At 38.9% G+C, this 20,842-nt stretch overlaps 1 protein-coding gene across 4 annotated transcripts in view; it reads left to right on the forward strand.

Annotated features, from left to right (window-relative positions):
• The first annotated feature begins 3,318 nt into the window (after positions 1-3,318).
• Positions 3,319-20,842, forward strand: part of LOC100568176 (bile acid receptor) — a 30,286-nt gene continuing 12,762 nt past the window's right edge. Inside the window, exons 1-4 of one of the 4 annotated variants that reach the window (XM_062978680.1) lie at positions 3,322-3,607; positions 8,001-8,112; positions 12,242-12,367; positions 15,176-15,535. In XM_062978680.1, the coding sequence (XP_062834750.1) occupies positions 12,277-12,367; positions 15,176-15,535 (451 nt within the window). In that variant the 5' untranslated portion in view covers positions 3,322-3,607; positions 8,001-8,112; positions 12,242-12,276. Of the gene's footprint in view, positions 3,608-8,000; positions 8,113-12,241; positions 12,368-15,175; positions 15,536-20,842 lie in introns of all 4 variants that reach the window. The other 3 variants (XM_062978681.1, XM_062978682.1, XM_016993357.2) reach the window with 3 other exon arrangements.

Consider the following 20,842-nt stretch of genomic DNA (forward strand, 5'->3'; position numbering starts at 1 on the left):
GATAGTGGTTAATTACCAAAGTGGCGTAAACAATCCACTAACCCAATCTGGCAGGAAGGGTCACTTATGCAGAGATGATCCAGCTGGACTGAACAGGGTTTTCATTAACTGTTTCAATACCAAAATGGATATGTGCTGTCCCCAATCTATAACATCAAGAACATTGACTAGAATGTGGGTTGACATAAAAAAACCCTTATATAATAAACCCAGACTCCAATTCTATCTTCTAATTTGATTACGCACATGTCATTCTTTGAATTTCCTATCCCAATCGTAGATTATTGCACATGGTTTGACCAATATATTCTTGGCCCTCTTACTGTTTACCTCAAATGGCAAAGCTGTTTGACATATGTGAAGTGGTAACATTCCCTCAATATGCAGGTTAGAGATGTGGCAAGGCTCTGAAAAGAAAGTTATCCTTGGAGACCATCATCCACATTTGCCTCTAACCATTTATTGGTCTAATGGAAATATTAAAAGAGTTTTGGCTTTCCTTGATGCAAGATCAAAGGTGACTGTAATTAATGTAAACTAAAACTACATCTCTCTCCAAGTATATGGAAGTGGAAAGAACATGCCACAAGGAGACAAGTAATGTTGGCTTTTGGAAACTCAGCTACTTTTGGAGCAAATGTATTGATTTCTCATGTTGTTGAATATATTGTTGGAATTGATTTGCTACAAGGATGTGAATTTCCTCACCTGATGGATTTTGCCTCTGGGACTTGAGCTATAATACTGAAGGCTAAGTAGATGCCTCTATGAATTTTCTTGGTGTTTCAGAGGAAGTGAGTAAATGGGGAATGAAAAACCTTCCCTAATTCAATTAGGACAGCAGAGGTCCATCAGAAATTGCTTAGGTGAACCCTTGTTGTCCCAGAACAGGTGTAGTGTCCTGGCAGTGGATACGTAGGTGACTGTAGAGCCCTATTCTTGACCCACATGTTCTTCCACAGTGGGGACATTGGTTTCCAGGTTGGAGGTTGTCCAGATCAGGGTTGGTTTGATGTGCCTTCCCCTTTGCACATTTCTGCCTTGTGCCCTCCATTTGTGCCTCTTCAAATTCCACAGCACTACTGGTCACAGCTGACTTCCAGCTAGAGCGCTCAAGGGCCAGGGCAGGGCTTCCCAGTCTTTGCCACAGTTTTTAAGGCTAGCTTTAGCCCATCTTTAAATCTCTTTTCCTGTCCACCAACATTCTGTTTTCTATTCCTGAGTTGGGAGTATAGTAACTGCTTTGGGAGACAGTGATCAGGCATTCAGATAACATGGCCAGTCCAGTGGAGTTGATGGTATAAGAGCATTGCTTCAGTGCTAGTGCTTTTTGCTTCTTCCAGCGTGCTGGCATTTGTCCGCCTGTTTTCCCAAGAGATTTGCAGGATTTTTCAGAGGCAACGCTGATGGAATCATTCCAGTTGAGTGTGATGATAGGAGCTGAAGTCCAACAATATAATGAGGACCAAATGTTGCCCAAAGAACCAGTGGGATGTACTGTAGTTGTTTGAGCGTTGGATTATGACATTAGAGACCAGGGTTCAAATCCCCATTCAGCCATGGAAATCCATTAGGTGACCCTGGGCAGGTCACACTCTCTCATCCTCAGAAGAAGAGAAAGGCAAACCCCCTCTGAACAACTCTTACCAAGAAAAATCCATGATAGGTTCATGTTCTGGGTCACTGTAAATCAGAAACAACTTGAAGGCACACATGAAGAACAATAATGTTGTCCATATTGACCTAGAGAAAATTCAATATATAGTCTTATGTAAACCTTTCAAAGCCTATTTCTAAACAACTTTGCAAAATAATTTTTCAAAAGTGGTGTACACAAAATTAAAAAACCCAGTGAAAATACATTTTGATATTAAAATGATAGCAAGCATTAAGAACAATGCAAATACAATCACCTAATTTTTAGCCAGTCATTAATCAAAACAGTTATAAGATCTAAAACAAAAAGTAAAAAAATGAACATACTAAAACTATTGACCAACACTTTCAATTATTTGAAATATTTAAAAATATTTCTACGGCTACTTAAGAGAGAATATGGAGGGGGATAAACCTATTATATGAGTGAAGGGCTTCTAAAGGTAAAGGTAAAGGTTTCCCTTGACGTTAAGTCCAGTCATGTCTGACTCTGGGGGTTGGTGCTCATCTCAATTTCTAAGCCGAAGAGCCGGCGTTGTCCGTAGACACCTCCAAGGTCATGTGGCCGGCATGACTGCATGGAGAGCTGTTACCTTCCTGCCGGAGCGGTACCTATTGATCTACTCACATTGGTATGTTTTCGAACTGCTAGGTTGGCAGGAGCTGGAGCTAACAGCGGCTGCTCCCGCCGCTCCCGGGGTTTGAACCTGGGACCTTTCCGTCTCCAGCTCAGTGCTTTTAATGCACTTCGCCACCGGGGCTCCGATTAGGGCCAATAATTGAGAAATGTCTATGTTCTTTACCTATCGGCCTCTCTACCTTGCAGGCACTCAAATACGCCTTCAGATATCAGCTGATCTGAATGTTCCAGCCAGGTTCAACAGGACATACACAGCCATTCATTGTTTAATTAAAAGCAATGCTTTGGATTGCCCAGAACAGAACAGGTGGGCAGTGAAATGGCTGCAGAACTGATGCAGTGCCATGGCCTTAATGTTTTACCTCTAGTGCCTTCTCTATCAGATGAGGCTCCCAAGGCAAACCCCAGTACAGGCTGTTGCAGTAGTCTATGGTGTGCTTCTAGATATGGTGTTCTTCCATCACGGATACAAATACACTGTGCAGTTATTCTTCCTTTTTTCATTAGTGTTTTGGGGGATAAGGGGAAGAAAAAAGACATAAAAATTAGGGAGAAACATAGGGAGGCTACTAGTGAAAGATAATGTTGCCTGGACCCTCTGTAAATTTAATTGAGCAAGGTAATTATGTGATAAAGGCCTCACCTAGAATTAACTCAAGACATGGGCATTATTGCATTTATTTATTTCATAATACACATTTTCTTTAAAAGGCACAGGATGGCATATGTGGCTTTCTCATTTCTCTCTCCTCTTACAACAGCCCTGTGATAAGAGTTGGTTTCAACCACAAACCATTGTATTTTTGTGGTTGCAACTCAGGTCTCTCATATTCTGATCTGATCTGGTATGTTAACCATTTCACCAAACTGCTTCATGTTACAAAATGACTGCCTGCCATCCTGTCTTTCTGTTAACCAGGGTGGACAATCAGTACTAATAATGTGCAACGTTGTCATACATGAAGCAATCACAATGAGGAAACAGCAAACTCTAAAGCAGTCCAACAGAAAAGTTTAGAAAGTTGGCTGGAGAGCCTACTGGGAAAATGTGACGTGTGGGTCCTAATGGCCCCTGTCCCTGATGATTCAGTTATTATTTGATTTATGTGGTCTTGCAGCTGCCCTTGCTTTGACCCTCAGGACGGCTGTGTGGGAAGTTTGTGTCTCTCAGATACAGTGAAGCGCTCACTACTCTGCAAAGTGTTTGGAGCCAAATTGAACGCAAAGACACTGATAAATAATTGAAAAGGATTTCTCGACTCCAGATGTACAGTAAAGAGAAAATATAAGAGCTTTGTGCATCTAATCTGAGTAAGTATTACTTGTTTTTTTGTAAATGTGTGACTATTTCACTTTTACACAATGATAAAAATTATGTCATGCTTGTCATTTGATTTTCAAAATGCAATGCTAATTTAATGAAACACCCAGCTATTAGCGCATAAACAGAACTTTCAACTTTACAGTGCCTGCTTACAGTGGGTACACAGTAGACTTATTTTTTTATCATGTGCAGGATAATAGCATCTATTATATTTGTCTAGTTTGTACGCAATACCAGAAATTATTTACCTGTGAAAGGCATTTTAAAAGTAATAGCTGTGTATTCACATGGACATCTAGTTCTAGCCTTTTTGAACATGCAGTGGAGGTGACTGGACACATTCAATTGAATCAGGGGACAGCATGAGTCCCAGCCTCCTGCAAGTTACTACAAACCAGAAATAAAAGTAATCCCATAATATATATCTTTTGTAATTTCAGATTCATTTTATTTTAAAGCATTTTTCTAACCTTTGATAATTGCTATAGGGGTGTTTCTTCTTCCCAATCAAATTTTTCTGCTGGATAACTTAAAAAATTGCTAGAATTTGGATTCATCTATTTGTAGCTCTAAATTGACTTCATCCTTTTAGAGTTTGAATGTCAAGAAATAATCTTCGAACAGAAAAATGGACACCCAGTAAAAAATTATTTTAAAATACCCTGGCCTATTTGAATAATACAATACAACCCATTTTACTTGAGAATGTAATCAATTTTGCAATGTATACCAAATTTCAAAATTATAATTTTAATGTTTTAAAAATGACAGATTTGTTAGTTAAATAATATGGTATTTAGCACTCTTTGGTTTGTAAAGAAATGAAGTTCAAATTTTTGAATAAAAGTTATTTGGTCAAATGTGGAATTAGGCCCAATGGAAAACGCTTGTTAATTAACAAAAGGCAGAGGAAAGGAGAAATAGGGGACTGCATTTCCAATACCTAAGCTCAAGCACGGGTTGATTTGAGTTTTACAGAATTGATTCATTAAAATCCGTGAGAGTGAAATAATAATCCTGGTCAAATCCATTGTAATTTTAAAACTGTTATATGCCATCCATTAAATCATTTTCTCAACCTATCCACAATTAAAAATGGCTGAGGATTCATCTTTTCCTTCACTACATACACAGGGTTACAGCCTTTTGAGACATCCTTGCTACTTTGCCTTTTTTTTTTTGCTTTTAACATGGGATTGAGCTCTATATAAAAATGTTATCAGCTTCAGGGGCCACTAAAAAAGCTAATAGCCCTCATTGTAGATTATCTACATTCGCCTGTCATGTACTAGTTTTTGAAATACAGTATGTTAATAAATTAACAACTGACCTCTTTTTAGCAAAACAGAAAGCAAAATTAGCAGGTTCTGTAAATAATGATTTAGAGAACCTGCTAATAGAAAGTAGAAGAGAATGCGATTTTTAAATAGAAATCATTAGCTGTGTTTTGGCAAACTTCTAGCTTTTTTAGATTCAGTGAAATTAATCAAATAAAACCCCTGTAGAATTCATTTAATTCATACAGAACTGTTTTTAAAGGTCTACAGGAAGAACTTTTAAATAGGTTATAGCAATAAGATAGCATGTGTTGGCTATTCAAAGCCGCTATTCTAATCAGGCATGATGATAATGATGATTCAGTGGCTCTCATTTTATATTCGGTACTATGTATTTCATTTACGATATTTAAATTTCACTTGCTTTTACTGGACACCATCCTTCATCTGAAAGAATGTCTAGTTTGCTGCCTCTTTCACAAATTATGATACCTGAAAGGAGTGGTAGAAAATGTGTTTCCGTAAAAAAATTAAGTGCATCCTACACTAAAATGGCTGTATATCCTGTTGGGATTCTGTTAATCCATTTGCCCTGGGATCAATCGGCACAAAAATCTGTATATTTGCAATGTAGCTTATTAGTATCCAATATGATGAATCAGCATGTTTGTTCGCAGTAAAGGCAACTACAGTAGAGTCTCACTTATCCAACACTCGCTTATCCAACGTTCTGGATTATCCAACGCATTTTTGTAGTCAATGTTTTCAATATATCATGATATTTTGGTGCTAAATTCATAAATACAGTAATTACTACATAGCATTACTGCGTATTGAACTACTTTTTCTGCCAAATTTGTTGTCTAACATGATGTTTTGGTGCTTCATTTGTAAAATCATAACCTCTTTTGATGTTTAATAGACGTTTCCTTAATGCCTCCTTATTATTCAACATATTCACTTATCCAACATTCTGCCGGCCCGTTTATGTTGGATAAGTGAGACTCTACTGTATCTGAAAGTATCCTTATATCATATAAAATGTTTATGAATGCAGACTGTTGTGCAAAATTTTGCAATTAAAATGGAATCTCTGAGATGGAGTTGGATATGATATTTGTTGTTGTATGTCTTTAAGTAGTTCCCAGCACACTCACAGCATTTGTTCAGAGGGGGGTTGGCCTTTTCCTTCCTTGAAAGTCAAGAAAGTGCAACTTGCCCGAAGTCATCCAGTTAGTTTCCATGGCTGAATTCTCCTTTCTAGGGTCATAACCCAGTGTTCAGACCACTACGCCACACTGCCTAGGTAAATATAAGAGATATTTAAATATAATAAAATAGCAGTGTGTGTGGCAATCATGCATAACTGTATTTTGCAGGGGGTGTACATGCATACTTGCAAGCTATAAACCACTGTACAAAAGAAATTTGTATTTGCCTCACATTCAGTCAACACAAAGGGTTGCCTATTTCCATCTGTTGCCTAGATGTAATTGTTTTGGTAGAAATTTTGTCTCGTTTGAGGTAGAATTTAACTTCAGATGAGGTCATGGCCCAGTTGGTGCCTCTGCTACAGCCTTTATCTACTACGGTACTTTAATTTTGTATTTTAATAATTAGCAAAGCTATTTTCAGTCAAAACAGCCCTTAAAAAGCAGCATATAACAACATAAAACTCATAAGTTCACAATATATTAAGCAAAAAACCACTTGGTTCAAAAACAATAATGATTAGCTTTAATGTTTTTAGGATACAGCTTGTTGGTTGGAGATGATGAAATATCTGAATTACAGATAGTGGTCTCCTCTGATAGCATCAATAGGAAATGTAGAACATAATCATGTACTAATTAGTTAATGTTGAGCCACCTTCTGTTGTATCCATGGAATTTCAGCAATTTTTGTGGATCTGGAGCTGAAGAAAAGGCTAGGTCAGGATTCAAATCAGCTGCCCAAATCTGGTGGCTTTTCTGCAACCTCATTTTCTTTCCCAGGATATGAGTGCACTATAGAAATGCAAGAAGACTTTCAGCTTAAATTCCTAAAATTCTCTCTGGTCAAGAAATTTCCCTTTTGACACTACTGTCAAAATATTTACGATAAATGTTAATGTACAGTCATTTCAAACATTTGGAAGCGCTCCCTGGAGGGTCTCCTTCAAGACCTATGCTCTACATTGTGTAATAGCTAGAGCAAACATCACATTTTTTGCCATTAATTACAAGTTGCCAGCTGAGCAATTTCTTTGTTGAAATTTAAAAAGAATGTCTGCTGAATAATTGTGCTGAGTTTGGGGCTGCATGTTCAGGTTTCATTTTTCAATGTTAATCACTACTGCATTTATTGAATAAGGAGATAATTTTACACCTTTTTCATAATGATATGAAGCTCTTATTGTTTACTGAACTTGGAATGCAGCCTTTGAGTTGGAGAGGGAACTGTTGTTTTGCATTCCATGTAGTCCAGGGGTGAGGATCATCCAGGTCTCCAGATTTTGTTGGATAGAGTTTCCAGCATCCCTAGCCAATGGTGAGGAATACTGATAGTCACAGTGGACTACATCTGGTGGACTACATAGTAACCAGCCATGGTACACACTTTGCACACTGGTAATATCACCATCATTACCATGAGTGACAGCATAATTGTATACACACTTATTTTGAAACATTTTTGTGGCTTAATCTTGTTAGGGTTGTTTCTATGTCCTTTCTTTTGTAAACCGATGAGCTTCTAGGATCAATCAGCACAAAGGATGTTTTTAATATAGCAGAATCTCTCATGCATGCTGGTGAGACAGGTATCCCCCCCCCCTCCCCCCAATCTCTACTTTCTCCTCTATATCTCATCATACTGGCTTCCTTTTCCATAAAGTGTTCACCCTTCCAGAGTGGATCTCTTAGTATTTTTGAACAAGAGATAGATACAACAACAACAACAACAGCAGCAGCAAAAACTTTATTAGAGTTCAAAGACCCAAATAGCTCAACAGTTAAAGATACAGAACATCCGTACAGATTAATAAACTGATTAAGATGTGCTAGACAAAGTACGTATAAACAAGAATGAGAACACTGCTAATAAGTACAATGGTTAATTGCAGCCAGGGTCTAATACGGGAAGTTGTCTTGTCCTGAGAGAAAAACTTGTCAATGGGAAAGTCATGTGGGAAAGATTATCGCCTAGAAAACATTAGAATTGAGCTGATCTACCAGGTAAGTTGCTCAGTAATCAGTTAATAATTACTGAGTTAATACAACTCAGTAATGAGTTGAGCTTGAGTATAAAAACTGCAGGACAATAAGATGTGTTTCATACATTCAACTGAAATGCTTCCATCTTGCTTTGGAGAATAGGCGGCAATATTTGGCAACAGTCAGATTCTTAAGATAATTGGCTCAATGGAGTGGCCCAGCATAGTATAAACAATGTGCTTGGGGAACAAATAACATATGAGCAAGAATGCAGCTCACAGAAGGCAATGTCCCACAGTCTTCTGTTTGATAGATTTAAGTACCAAGTCAAAATCCAGATGAATTAAAAGAGATAAAGGCCAATAGAACAGGCTTTTAAAGAAATAAACTTAAACAAGCTACTTGTGTACTAATCCTGGGATAGATGATAAATTAGACCTGAACCCACACTGAAAACACTGTCTGTAAACCAATATTTAAGAGCCACCAACCACCAAGCTCTTGTTGATGGGGGATTTCCCCAGATTCTAGCAGCAAGATGCAAGTTGGGACACATCTGGTGAACTGAAAGAGGAGCCTCAAAAACATTGCTTGCTGCTTGTCTAACTTAGATGTTAAACCACCAATCCAAAAACTGGAAGCATACAGCAGCTGGGAAGCTGTCTTGGTGTTTAATAGCAGATGGTATATAGTATATACCCCTTTGGTAATTTGTTTCTTTACAGCATTTATATTCCGCCCTTCTCATTCTGAAGGGGACTCAGGGCGGATCACATTACACATATAGGCAAACATTCAATGCCTTTTAACATAGAACAAAGACAAGACAAACATAGGCTCAGAGCGGGCCTCGAACTCATGACCTCCTGGTCAGAGTGATTCATTGCAGCTGGTTGCAGTTGGCTTGCTCTCCAGCCTGCGCCACAGCTGTAAAGCTAAAATGCAAAATGGCTGATCTCCTCACTTGTGCTTTCTGAGAAATAGGAGATGCATGAGTGGACCAGGACACTGTGTGATGGAAAAAGAACCCCAGATATTGGAAGCTTCTAACCTGTTTTAAGGTATACCCATCTAGGGTTGTTACTAGAGCAGGCATGGGCAAACTTCAGCCCTCCAGATGTTTTGGACTTCAATTCCCAGAAATCCCAGCAAACATACCAGCTTTGGGAATTGTGGGAGTTGAAGTCCAAAACACTAAAAGGACCGAAATTTGCCCATGCCTCTACTAGATGCTGGGAGAAATAGGTAGATCTGCAAATCTGCCCATGTCGATCATCAGAATTCTCGCACTCATTTCTGACCTCTCCAACTGGATCAAGAAAGAATTGAGAAAAACTCACAAGTACCAGACTTGTTCATCTACCTTTATTATACCCAAACTTAGACACAAAGATAGGCAAAAATATGCATCAGTGACTTCGTTAACAACAGGCAGAAAACTGGATTTTTCACAATTATATAAACATGCAATGCTTCTGCATCTCTGCAGTCAGAGAAGACAGTTGAATCATTCCATTTAAAAATTAATGGGTTTTTAATGTTGTAATCATTCTTCTCAGTACATATGATAAAATATATTTTACATTGAGCTAGGTTAGCATGATTCAACTCATAGTGTGCAGAATGGTAGCCCTGGTTTGTGGGCCAGTTTTGTAGGAAAGTCCTGCACAGAAGAGGAAGTAAAGGATTTGGTAGGAGACTGAATTGTTTCCTAGGTGTTTTTTTTAAATGTTGTTAGCAAATTTGTTAAAGAAAATGTAATGTAAGCAATTCTCAAACTGTTATGGAATTTGGAATTAAAGTACCTAAATACATGACTATAGATTAAAATATGTGGACTTTGTACCGGTCCAGTTAAACAATTGATCTCATTGATAATGGTTTCATGATTCATCAAGGCACTTCTATTTGGAACAAATATTTACAAGTAAAGATAGCATGAGGCAGTATTCCTTCCATGCCATACCTTTTCATCTTTTGCTACTTTGTACTGGAAAAGCAAATACAAAGCCTGTGTGAGCATTGGTTGTGAACATAACAGAAACATGTGTCTGTTTGGCAATGTATAAACAACAGTTTTATGTGCCATGAGCAAGCTTTTCAGCTTTTCCAGCTGTTTTAATAAAATCAAAAGTTTTGAGGAAGGTTTTACATTCCAGTTCCCTTGAAACTGTATTAAAAGTAGAGGGCTGGCACCAAATAATTGTCTGGTTAGCTCCCACTGACAGTTTTCAAAATAATTCTTATTAATCCTTTAACACTGACAGGATGTAGTGGCAAAGTGTTTTGTAGGAAATGCTGCCACAAGCATTGAATGTCAAAATTACAGTTAGCAAAATATACCCATTATAGTCTCTATGCTACTGAAAATGGTGATATGTAGCTGAGTGCAAATCTATAAGCCACTTGATGTTGATCTGTAATTCAAAGAAAGAGAGAAAGAAACAGTTGTAGCCAATGGGCCCAAATGTGGTACTAATAACTGACAGAATGGGGAAAAAAAACCTCCCAATCTGGCACATTAGGTAGTTTAAGAAGCACTGCTTAAAATGAGAGATCAAGGAAGGGAATCATGTTGTCCCAAAAATGTTGCTGAATGGCAAGTCCAAGCACCTCTATCCAGCATTATCAATGATGATAAATATTGGGATCAGTTTAAGAATATCTGGATGGCCATATGATTCCCACCCTTGCTATAGTCATAGTAATTGCTTATTTTAACACCTCTGACTGGGCCAACCTCTCTAGCATTACTGACTTCCTTACCTTTTATAACATTTGGACCCTTGTGACTTGAGCAATGTCAAACTGATGGCTAGTTATCTTCTCAATTCATGTGTAGTTTTCCTTTTCTTGTAGAAAACTAGAGCACAGAACTCTTTAGTGACCAAAGAAACTGAACATTGTGTGTCATGCCATCATGCCAACTCAGTCAGCAGTAGAGGTTTTGTCATCTAAAGCTGAACAGAAAATAGAATGGACAGATTATTCAAGATTATGAGAGGTCTATTAAAGCAAGCTGATTATAGCAACCTACTTTTCATATGGAAGAATATTAAGTTTTCCCTCATCAGAATTCAAAATAGACACAGATATTATTGAAAAAAGATCTAGCATTGATTTAGTGTTGGATACTGACTCTGGAGACAGGATTTAAATCTCTATTTGGGCATGGAAACCCACTGGGCGACTTTGGGCAAGTCGCACTGTTTCAACCTCAGAGGAAAACTCCCATTTTAACAAATCTTGCCAAGTAAAATCCCATGATAGGGCTGCTTTAGGGTTGTCATAAGTCAGAAATGACTTCAGTGCACACAAAACATTTTTAAGCATTGGGTTGGGAGGAGCCAATTTACTCATATGTTCAGAGATTATTTCCTGCAAATTTTTGGGGTGAACTTCAGTGCCACTTTTGTACCCAGAACTTCAGCACTGTTAAATAATATTCCCTTCTTCCTTCGTCATAAATTAAAATGTACAGAATACTCAAATAGCCCCATTTTAAATTTTTTGTTTCAATTGATTTTTTACGAAGAGTTTAATAATAAATATAAACACCCCTCTCACTAAGTTCTAATTATGATCTTTTCAGAATACAAATACTGTTCTGTATCATCTCTATTAATTATCTTAATTATTTTCACCTATCAGGCTTCCTTTACTGCTTTTATAGAAAACAACAACACATGTATACATACAATTTCAGAGCTTTAGTGCAAAATTAATGATTTGTAATGGCGTTAGACTTAGTTATTTGTACCTTTTTACTGCATAAACTGAGATAGTGGAGGAGACTTTCTATGGAGGCACTGCTGTTTTTGTATGTCTGGAAGATGGTAAGCCACTAGTCTCACTAATTATTGAAATGACAAATGAGAGAGTATATGGAAAGGTGAGTTGTATTAACAAGAGATACAATTATGATTTTATAATTAATGTCAAGGCAAATACAACACAATTATGATCATGGTCATTTTCATTAGCACCAATATAATATGGATGTTGTAATCATAATGTGAGAACTATGGTATTTTTTTAATTTAGGGATATTTCTAACGAAATCTTAGAAGATTTTTCTCCTCTCATAAACTGCCTCTGACATCCAGATTTATGGAGAATAAAAATAACTAGCAGTGTTTCCTTTCTTTAGGTTTGTTCTTAGGAAGACCAGAGCACTTTAGCTGAATGAAGCAGTGGGAACTGGAGCAGAACATGGCAAACAGTTTTATGACAGTACCTGATGGGTACTGCCTTAGTGAACAAATTCAGTATTATGGTGAGTCAAACATAAGAGAGAAAAAAATCAATATGTATGCAAGAAAGTTTGGAATGTCTTTCCTAAAGTTATTATGCTGAATGTTTTGCCTAAAGCTATTATGCAGTTCCATGGTAAATCATAATGTTTCTTTTTTTAACAATCTTCTTGAATGTTTAAGGCATGCCCTTTCAATGTCTTGGGCTTCCCACCTTTCTCCCATTCCCAAATGCTGTACTCTCTGTTCAAATACTAGAGCAATGTCAGAACAATGATTTTTCACACTAGGCATAAAATGGCTTTTGAACACTTGCAGCACAATCTTGTACAAATTCTTTGGGAAGAAAACCCTGTTGCATTTGATTGGGGTGTGCTGCAAAATGGATGTTTAGGAATCCAATATAAGACACATCTAAATGCGCTCACTAGAGCAGGGGTTCCCAAACTATGGGCCAGATGTGGCCCTCCAAGGTCATTTACCTGGTCCTTGCCCTAAACTTGAGATTTAGGATTGCCTTGAGCCTGAAACGACTTAAAGGCACACAACAACAACAACAAACCTAATTAACTTGATTATTTCATACTTCCCACTGAAATACTGGTAAGTTTATGTTGTTTAAAATTGTTCTTCATTATAATATTATATTGTTTTTATTGAGTTAGATATATGCAGTGCACATAGGAATTGGTCATTTTTTTTCCAAACTATAGTCCACTCCCCCAATAATCTGAAAGACCGTGAATTGGCCCTCTGTTTAAAACGTTTGTGGGCTCCTGCATTAGAGAATAAATCCCTTTAAAGTAAGAGGGACTCAAATAGTAAATATACACATTAGAAATTCCAGTAATAGCATCAAATATTCACTAGAGGCAAAGCCCTCCATGACAAGCAGTAGTGTCTGCAGAGCAGTCTCTGGAACCACCCTGCCCTACAAAAACAACTAGTATATATTTCCATTCTAGCTAGTCAAACTGGCAGAAACCAGATGAAAAGCACGTGAAATGTTGAACCAATATTATCCTTGCCCTGACTTATCAGACATTTGGACTATCATTTATCAATCAGCACTTTTTTTTGTTTATGGGAGTTATTTACTGTATAAATGTATTCATTGATTATTTTGTTGTTTATGTTTGTTCCAAAAGCAGTTTTATATGTATGTTAATTTTGGCTCTTACATTTTGTTCATAAATATCTTGGTTATTGGTTCATTTTATATGACTGTTCAGAAGAATCGGTGCTTCTTCCTTCCTCATTCTCTTTCCTTTCTGTGCTGTGTCTTTACAACAACACTAGCTGTGCCCGGCCACGCATTGCTGTGGTGAAGTATGGTGGTATGGGAAATAGAGTATTGAGGAATTGGTGATAGTTAAGGTAAAGGGTAAAGATTTTCCCCTGACATTAAGTCCAGTTGTGTCTGACTCTGTGGGTTGGTGCTCATTTCCATTTCTTAGCCGTAGAGCTGGTGTTGTCCGTGGACACCTCCAAGGTTATGTGGCCGCTGGCATGACTGCATGGAGCACCGTTACCTTCCCGCCAGAGCAGTACCTATTGATCTACTCACATTTGCATGTTTTCGAACTTCTGGGTTGGCAGAAGCTGGGGCTAATAGTGGGGGCTCACTCCGCTCCCCCAATTCGAACCTGCGACCTTTCGGTCTGTGAGTTCAGCAGCTCAGTGCTTTAACATGCTGCGCCACCAAGGGATATTATTTCCTAAAGCGTGTTAATATACAATATTTCTGATTGTTCCTTTTTTTGTCTGTTGGAGGCAAGTATGAATGCTGCAATTAGCCAAAATGATTAGCATGTAATGGCCTTTCAGCTTTAAAGCCTGGCTGGGAGATTTTTTTGTTGGGAGGTGTTAGCTGGCCTTGATTGTTTCCTGTCTGGAATTTCCTTGTTTTCAGAGTGTTGTTCTTTGTGATATTTTATTTTCTTCTACTGTCTGTGTAGATGAAGAAGTACCCATATGCAGTGCTTGAGCGCACACAAAAAAAAAAAAGACTGTGGCCCTCAGAAAACAGAGGATTTGCCAGACCTTGGTGATGGGAATACAGTAGAGTCTCACTTATCCAACATTCGCTTATCCAATGTTCCAGATTATCCAATGCAGTTGGACTTTTAGTAGCCAATGTTTTTGTAGTCAATCTTTTCAATATATTGGTGCTACATTCATAAATACAGTAATTACTACATAACGTTGATGTGTATTGAACTGCTTTTTCTGTCAAATTTGTTGTAAAACATGATGTTTTGGTGCTTAATTTGTAAAATCATAATGTTATTTGATGTTTAATAGGCTTTTCCTGAATCCTTCCTTATTATCCAACATATTCTCTTATCCAGCATTCTGCCGGCCCGTTTATGTTGGATAAGTGAGACTCTACTGTACTTTGTTGAGAGGTGTTAGCTGGCTCTGATTGTTTCCTGTCTGGAATTCCCCTGTTTTCAGTGTTGTTCTTTATTTAGTGTTCTGATTTTAGAGATTGTATTGTTCTGTTTTATTATACCACAGTAATTTTTATATATTCTGATTTTAGTGTTTTTGAATACTTGGAGCCAGATTGTATTCATTTTCACGGTTCACAGCAACACAATAATAATAATAATAATAATAATAATAATAATAATAATAATAATAATAATACTTGGAGCCAGATTGTGTTCATTTTCACGGTAACCTAATATAGGGGTCTCTTAAGAGTGGACTATCCCTCAGTTAGAAACAAATATGTGAATAACTGAATGAATGAATAAATAAATGATCTAATACTCAGAGATTTCAGATCCTAAATTAATCTCCCATTTATGTGATTTTTTTTCTAGATGTTTTGCCAGAACACATTGGTTATCCACTGCAAGACCTTGACTGCCAGCCTGCTTCTTACTGTCAATATTCACCGGTTCAGTTTCCTCCCATATTACAGACACCATCTCCCCAGACACATTACAATGTACACAACTTGGACTCTCAGTACAGCGATGGGCAATACATCATCAACAATTGTGAACTTAGTAAGCCGTCCTGTATGGGTGCTCACGATGGGGGAGGATATTCTGGACAAAAACGAACCAGGCTTAGTCATTCGGCCTTACGAATAAAGGGCCAGGAGGAACTCTGTGTGGTTTGTGGGGACAAAGCGTCCGGATATCATTACAATGCACTCACCTGTGAAGGCTGCAAAGGTAATGGGGAAAGAACTTTGTGACTATGATTGGGTACTCCTGTTTGAAAGGCGTGAAAATAGAACATAGATTGTCTAAATATTGGCTATTTGAAACCAAGGGGACAAAGCAACAGAGGTATAGGTGCAGGAGTCCTGGAATTGCTGTTAAAGTGCATGTTTTTGTGTGGGGCTCAAGATTAACAAACAGTTTAATGTGAATTTTGCATATTTACATGTACATTTTTTGTAAATTAGCAACACAGATACATTGATTACTATTACTGATAGAAACAATGAACAATGTGACTACCTTGAAGACAATGGCAAAATTACGAATGAAACTATAAAATTGTTCAAACCATAATATATATGTCAAGAGCAAACATATATAAGACCCTTTTAAATGAATGCAAAGATAGCTGTAAACCTAAGAGGGGGCTCAATTACACAGGAGTCTTTATGGTAGTGATCTTTGGTACCTGGCCATTTGAGTAAACATCTCAGCTTTCCCTGACATAGCCTGGGATGTGTGATTTAACCCCCCCCCCCCCCAAATAAATAAATAAATAATAATTTCTGGATTCAACACCAGTGTGAAAACAATTTGCTGTTGTTGTTTGCATTCAAGGTGTTTGATCTTGCAGTTACCCTATCATGGTGTTTTCTTTTCAAGATTTGTTCTGAGTTTTAACTTTTGTCAGAGGAAACGAGAATGTGGCTTGCCTAAGGTCACCCAGTGAGATTCCATAGCCTACTGAAGATTAGAACCCTGGTATCTACTGAAACCCCTATACTATGCTGACAGTGTCTCTATAAAATTGTTTGTGGGAGCTAGAGAACTTCAACTGATGAGGCTGCTGGAGTTTCAATGTTTGGGGACATAAGTGCTATGAGAGATGGAAAGTTCTCTTTGGCATTCCTCGTTTTCTCTGTATAGAGGAGTGGGAAAGGATGCCTGCCCGTATGCCCACTTAACCCGGCTCCTGCTGCTCATCTGATCCACAGGTCTGCTTTTTCCACTCTTGTTTTTGCCATAGGCATGTGAACATGCTGGCAGTTGCTTGTGCCACATTCTCCTGCAATAGTGGCTTTATACTGCCATATCAATAGATTCTGTGTTTGGGAATACAGTACATACACGTTTCTGTTAAACCAGAGAAGGAAAATCAGTGCTGAAATGTATGTGTGTGCATGTCAGGTTCATGGTATTTTTTATTTTTAAAGATGTTCTGGATGATGGATTAATATCTGTCTAAAGGTCAATTGCTTTAGTGTTTAAGACTGCAACATTTCTGGCTTATTACAATTTATGCTTTTGTCAATCTATATATATATATAAATGTTGTGTTCGTTTTATTTTGGAGTAAACAGCAAAACTACTGAATGCAATCACACCAAATTTGGCCACAAAAGACATGGTCATCCAAAATATGTCTTTCAAAAAAAAAACCTAGAAAAAATAAAGACCAAACAACAAAATGAAGACGAAATAAAACCCCCATTGCTTACCATGCAAGCGCAGAGCCCCTCCTGAACTGAAACAACTACATTACCCAGAGGACCTTGCACCTGTGGGCGGAGCCTAAGCCCACTTCTTCAAAACGTTGCCATGGTGGGCAGGGCTTCTTCCTCAGAAGAGAGAGCATGGCCTGAGAGAAATACCGCTGTACTATTGCAGGAGGGAGAGCAGCCGCTATTTACATGGCTGTCATGTCTCCATTCAACTTTCTCTTCTACAGGTAAACAGATCCAGCACTTTAAGATGCCCCTCAGAGGGATTATTCATCCCTTTAAGATGCCCTCTTTCTCTGGACATCTCCCACTTCAGTCATTATTATTACTATTCTTCTCCTCATTATCATTCAGGGAGGAAACAGCCAGGCTTTGAAACTACAAGGCCATTCATTGCTAATTGCCCTCTTTCTCTGCACATCCCCCACTTCTGAGTCATTATTATTATTATCATTGACTTGCTGTGAACCATTTATTTATTTATTTATTTACAGTATTTATATTCCGCCCTTCTCACCCCGAAGGGGACTCAGGGCGGATCACATTATAACACACATAGGGCAAACATTCAATGCCCATAAACACATCAAACAGAGACTGAGAGACACACGCAGAGGCAAGTTAACCTTCTTCTGAGGGGATGTTCGATTCTGGCCACAGGGGGGAGCAGCTGCTTCATCATCCACACTGACAGCACTTCCTCATTCCAGGTCGTAAATTAGTTAATCTTGCCTCCCCACTTTATAAGTGGTACCTTATCTCCTACTTGATAGATGCAACTATCTTTCGGGTTGCTAGGTCAGCAACGAGCAGGGGCTATTTTTTTTTAATTTTTAATTGACGGGTGCTCACCCCGCCACGGGCTGGCCTCGGACTCATGACCTCATGGTCAGAGTGATTTAAGGCAGCTGCTCAACAGCTGCGCCACAGCCCGGGCCCGAACCATGAAAATGAGTTCACACCCAGCATTACAAAACTCTACAACCAGGACAATAAATAAAGAACACTATGGAAACAGGAGAATTCCAGACAGGAAACAATCAGGGCCAGCTAACACCTCCCAACAAAAGATTACCCCAGGAAGGAATCAGCCAGGCTTTCAAACTACAAGGCCATTCAGTGCTAATTTCCCTTTTTCTCTGCACACCCTCCACTTCAGAGTCATCATTATCATCATTATTATTAGGGTGCTCTGAACCATGAAAATGTACAAAACGAGCCACCCAGCATTACAAAACTCTACAACCAGAACAGCAAATAAAGAACAACACTTTGAAAACAGGAGAATTCCAGACAGGAAACAATCAAGGCCAGTCTTTGAAGCAGCAATACTACTCTCTACTACTGAAGCTGACTAACCAAAGATTCCCCTAGGTAGCAATCAGCTAGGCTTTGAAGCAGAAAGGCTATTCATTGCAATTCTAGCAGTCCAAAAAACCATTCTCCAAGAACGCAGGTACCCAGGCTTCCTAGCAGCAACCCTATTCCATTGCATTCCAGCTCACCAAACAAGGATTCCCATAAGAAGAAAACGGTCAGGTTTTGAGGCTGCAAGGCTATTCACTGCTATTCCACCTGGCCAAAAAATGATTCCCATAAGCCACAGCAAGGCGTGGCAGGGCACAGCTAGTAATACATAATACTGTAGGAAAAATACATTTGAGGGACAGTCTTTCTTAACATGGTCAACATGGTCTATAGCCTTCCCCTGCCCTGTGAAGATTGTATTGCTTGCTCCTATATAATTGGGTATACGATTACAAGCTAAATTTCCTGCCCTATGCAGGCAGCCTCCAAGTTTACAAACATCCAACTTGACTCATAGTTAAGAACAGGGTAGAGACAGCAGGAAGTGAGAGAAATCTATCCCTAGGAAGGGAAATTTACTCCTGAAAGAATTATCAAGAGAAAAAGGTGTCTCAACTGAAGATTTCTCACCAATTCTTGTTTCCACAGCAAGCCATTTTTCAAAATTCAGTTACCACAGAGAAAGAAAGTAAGGTGAAATCTTCTGAACAGGGACACAGTAAAACAAACATCACAGATAGAATGTGTGGTGCAACTCCAGGGGTTCTTGGAAGACACTGATTATCTAGATCTGTCGCAATTTGGCTTTAGGCAGGGGCATGGAACTGAAAAAGCCTTAGTAGATTATCTATGTCGGGAACTAGACAGGGGGAGTGTGTCCCTGTTGGTTCTCCTGGACCTCTCAGCAGCCTTAGATACCATTGACCATGGTATCCTTCTGGGACCCCTTGTGGTTAAAAGGCTTGGAGGTACTGTTTTGCAGTGGTTCCAGTCCTTCCTAGATGGTCGTTTCCAGAGGCATTGTTGGGGGACACCTGATCGGCTCTGCAGCCATTGTTTCGTGGGGTTCCACGGGGCTCAGTATTGCCCCCCATGTTGTTTAACATCTACATGTGGCCGTTGGGAGAGATAATCTAGAGTTTGGGAATTTGATGTCATCTGTACACAGATGATGTTCAGCTCTATCCTTTCCACCTGTTACTAAGGAGGATGTTCAGGTCCTGAGCCGGTGCTTGGCAGCTGTGACAGTCTTGCTGTGACAGTCTTGCTGAGGGTGAACAAAACAAAATTGAATTCAGACAAAACAGAGGTATTCTTGGTCAGTCGTAAGGCAGAACAGGGTATAGGCTTACAGCCTGTGCTGGACAGGGTTACACTCCCCCTGAATACACAGGTTTGCAACTTGGGAATGATCCTAGATTAATCATTGAGCCTGGAATCCCAGGTCTCAGCAGTGTCTAGGGGAGCTTTTGCATTATTAAAACTTGTGAGCCAGTTGCACCTGTACCTTGGGAAATCAGACTTGGCCATGGTGGTCCACACTCTTGTTACATCTCGAATAGATTACTGCAACATGCTATATGTTGTATTGCCTTTGAAGACTGTTTGGCTTCAAATAGTCTAACGGGCAGCAGTGTACAGGGAGCACACAATTCCCCTGTTATGTCAGTTCTACTGGCTGCCAGTCTGCTACCCAGTACAATTCAAAGTGCTGGCTTTAGCCTATAAAGCCCTAAACGGTTCTGGCCCAGCTTACCTGTCCAAATGTATCTCCCTCTATGATCCACCTCGCAAGCGTGACTGGTGGGGAGAAGAGGCAGGGCTTTCTCAGTGGTGTCTCCTCGTCTGTGAAACTCTTCCCCAATGAAATCAGAGCAGCCCCCTCCATCCTGTCTTTCAGGAAAAAAACTTAAGACATGGCTGTGGGATCAAGAATTTGAGCAGTAATTGTAGCAATGAAATAATGAGAATAATTTAATGTGATTGACTAATGGACAGACCTTGGCTATGATTTGAAATTAGGTTATTTTAATTGATGTTTTAATAATGGATGTTTTACTACTTGGTTTTAATTGCAACTGTTATTTTTGGAATTATATGTTCGGCATAGAATTGCTGCCTGTTGTGAGGCTGCCGAGTCCCCTTTGGGGTGAGAAGGGTGGGGTACAAGTGTGGGAAACAAATAAATAAACCCTGCCCTATGCTATCCAAAGTGCGCTCTCTCTCTCTCTCTCTCTCTCTCTCTCTCTATATATATATATATATATATATATGGCTGGAGTTACATTTTAAAACAGTGGTTCTCAACTTGGGGTCCCCAGATGTTTTTGGCCTTCAACTCCCAGAAATCCTAAAAGCTGGTAAACTGGCTGGGATTTCTGGGAGTTGTAAGCCAAAAACATCTGGGGACCCCAGGTTGAGAACCACTGCTTTAAAATGTCCCTGTTCTGACTTACATACAAATTGATAGGCCTACAGGACCTATTTTGGTCGTAACTTGGGGACT

Source organism: Anolis carolinensis, chromosome 4 (genome assembly GCF_035594765.1).
Source record: "Anolis carolinensis isolate JA03-04 chromosome 4, rAnoCar3.1.pri, whole genome shotgun sequence".
Classification (NCBI taxonomy): Eukaryota; Metazoa; Chordata; class Lepidosauria; order Squamata; family Dactyloidae; genus Anolis; species Anolis carolinensis.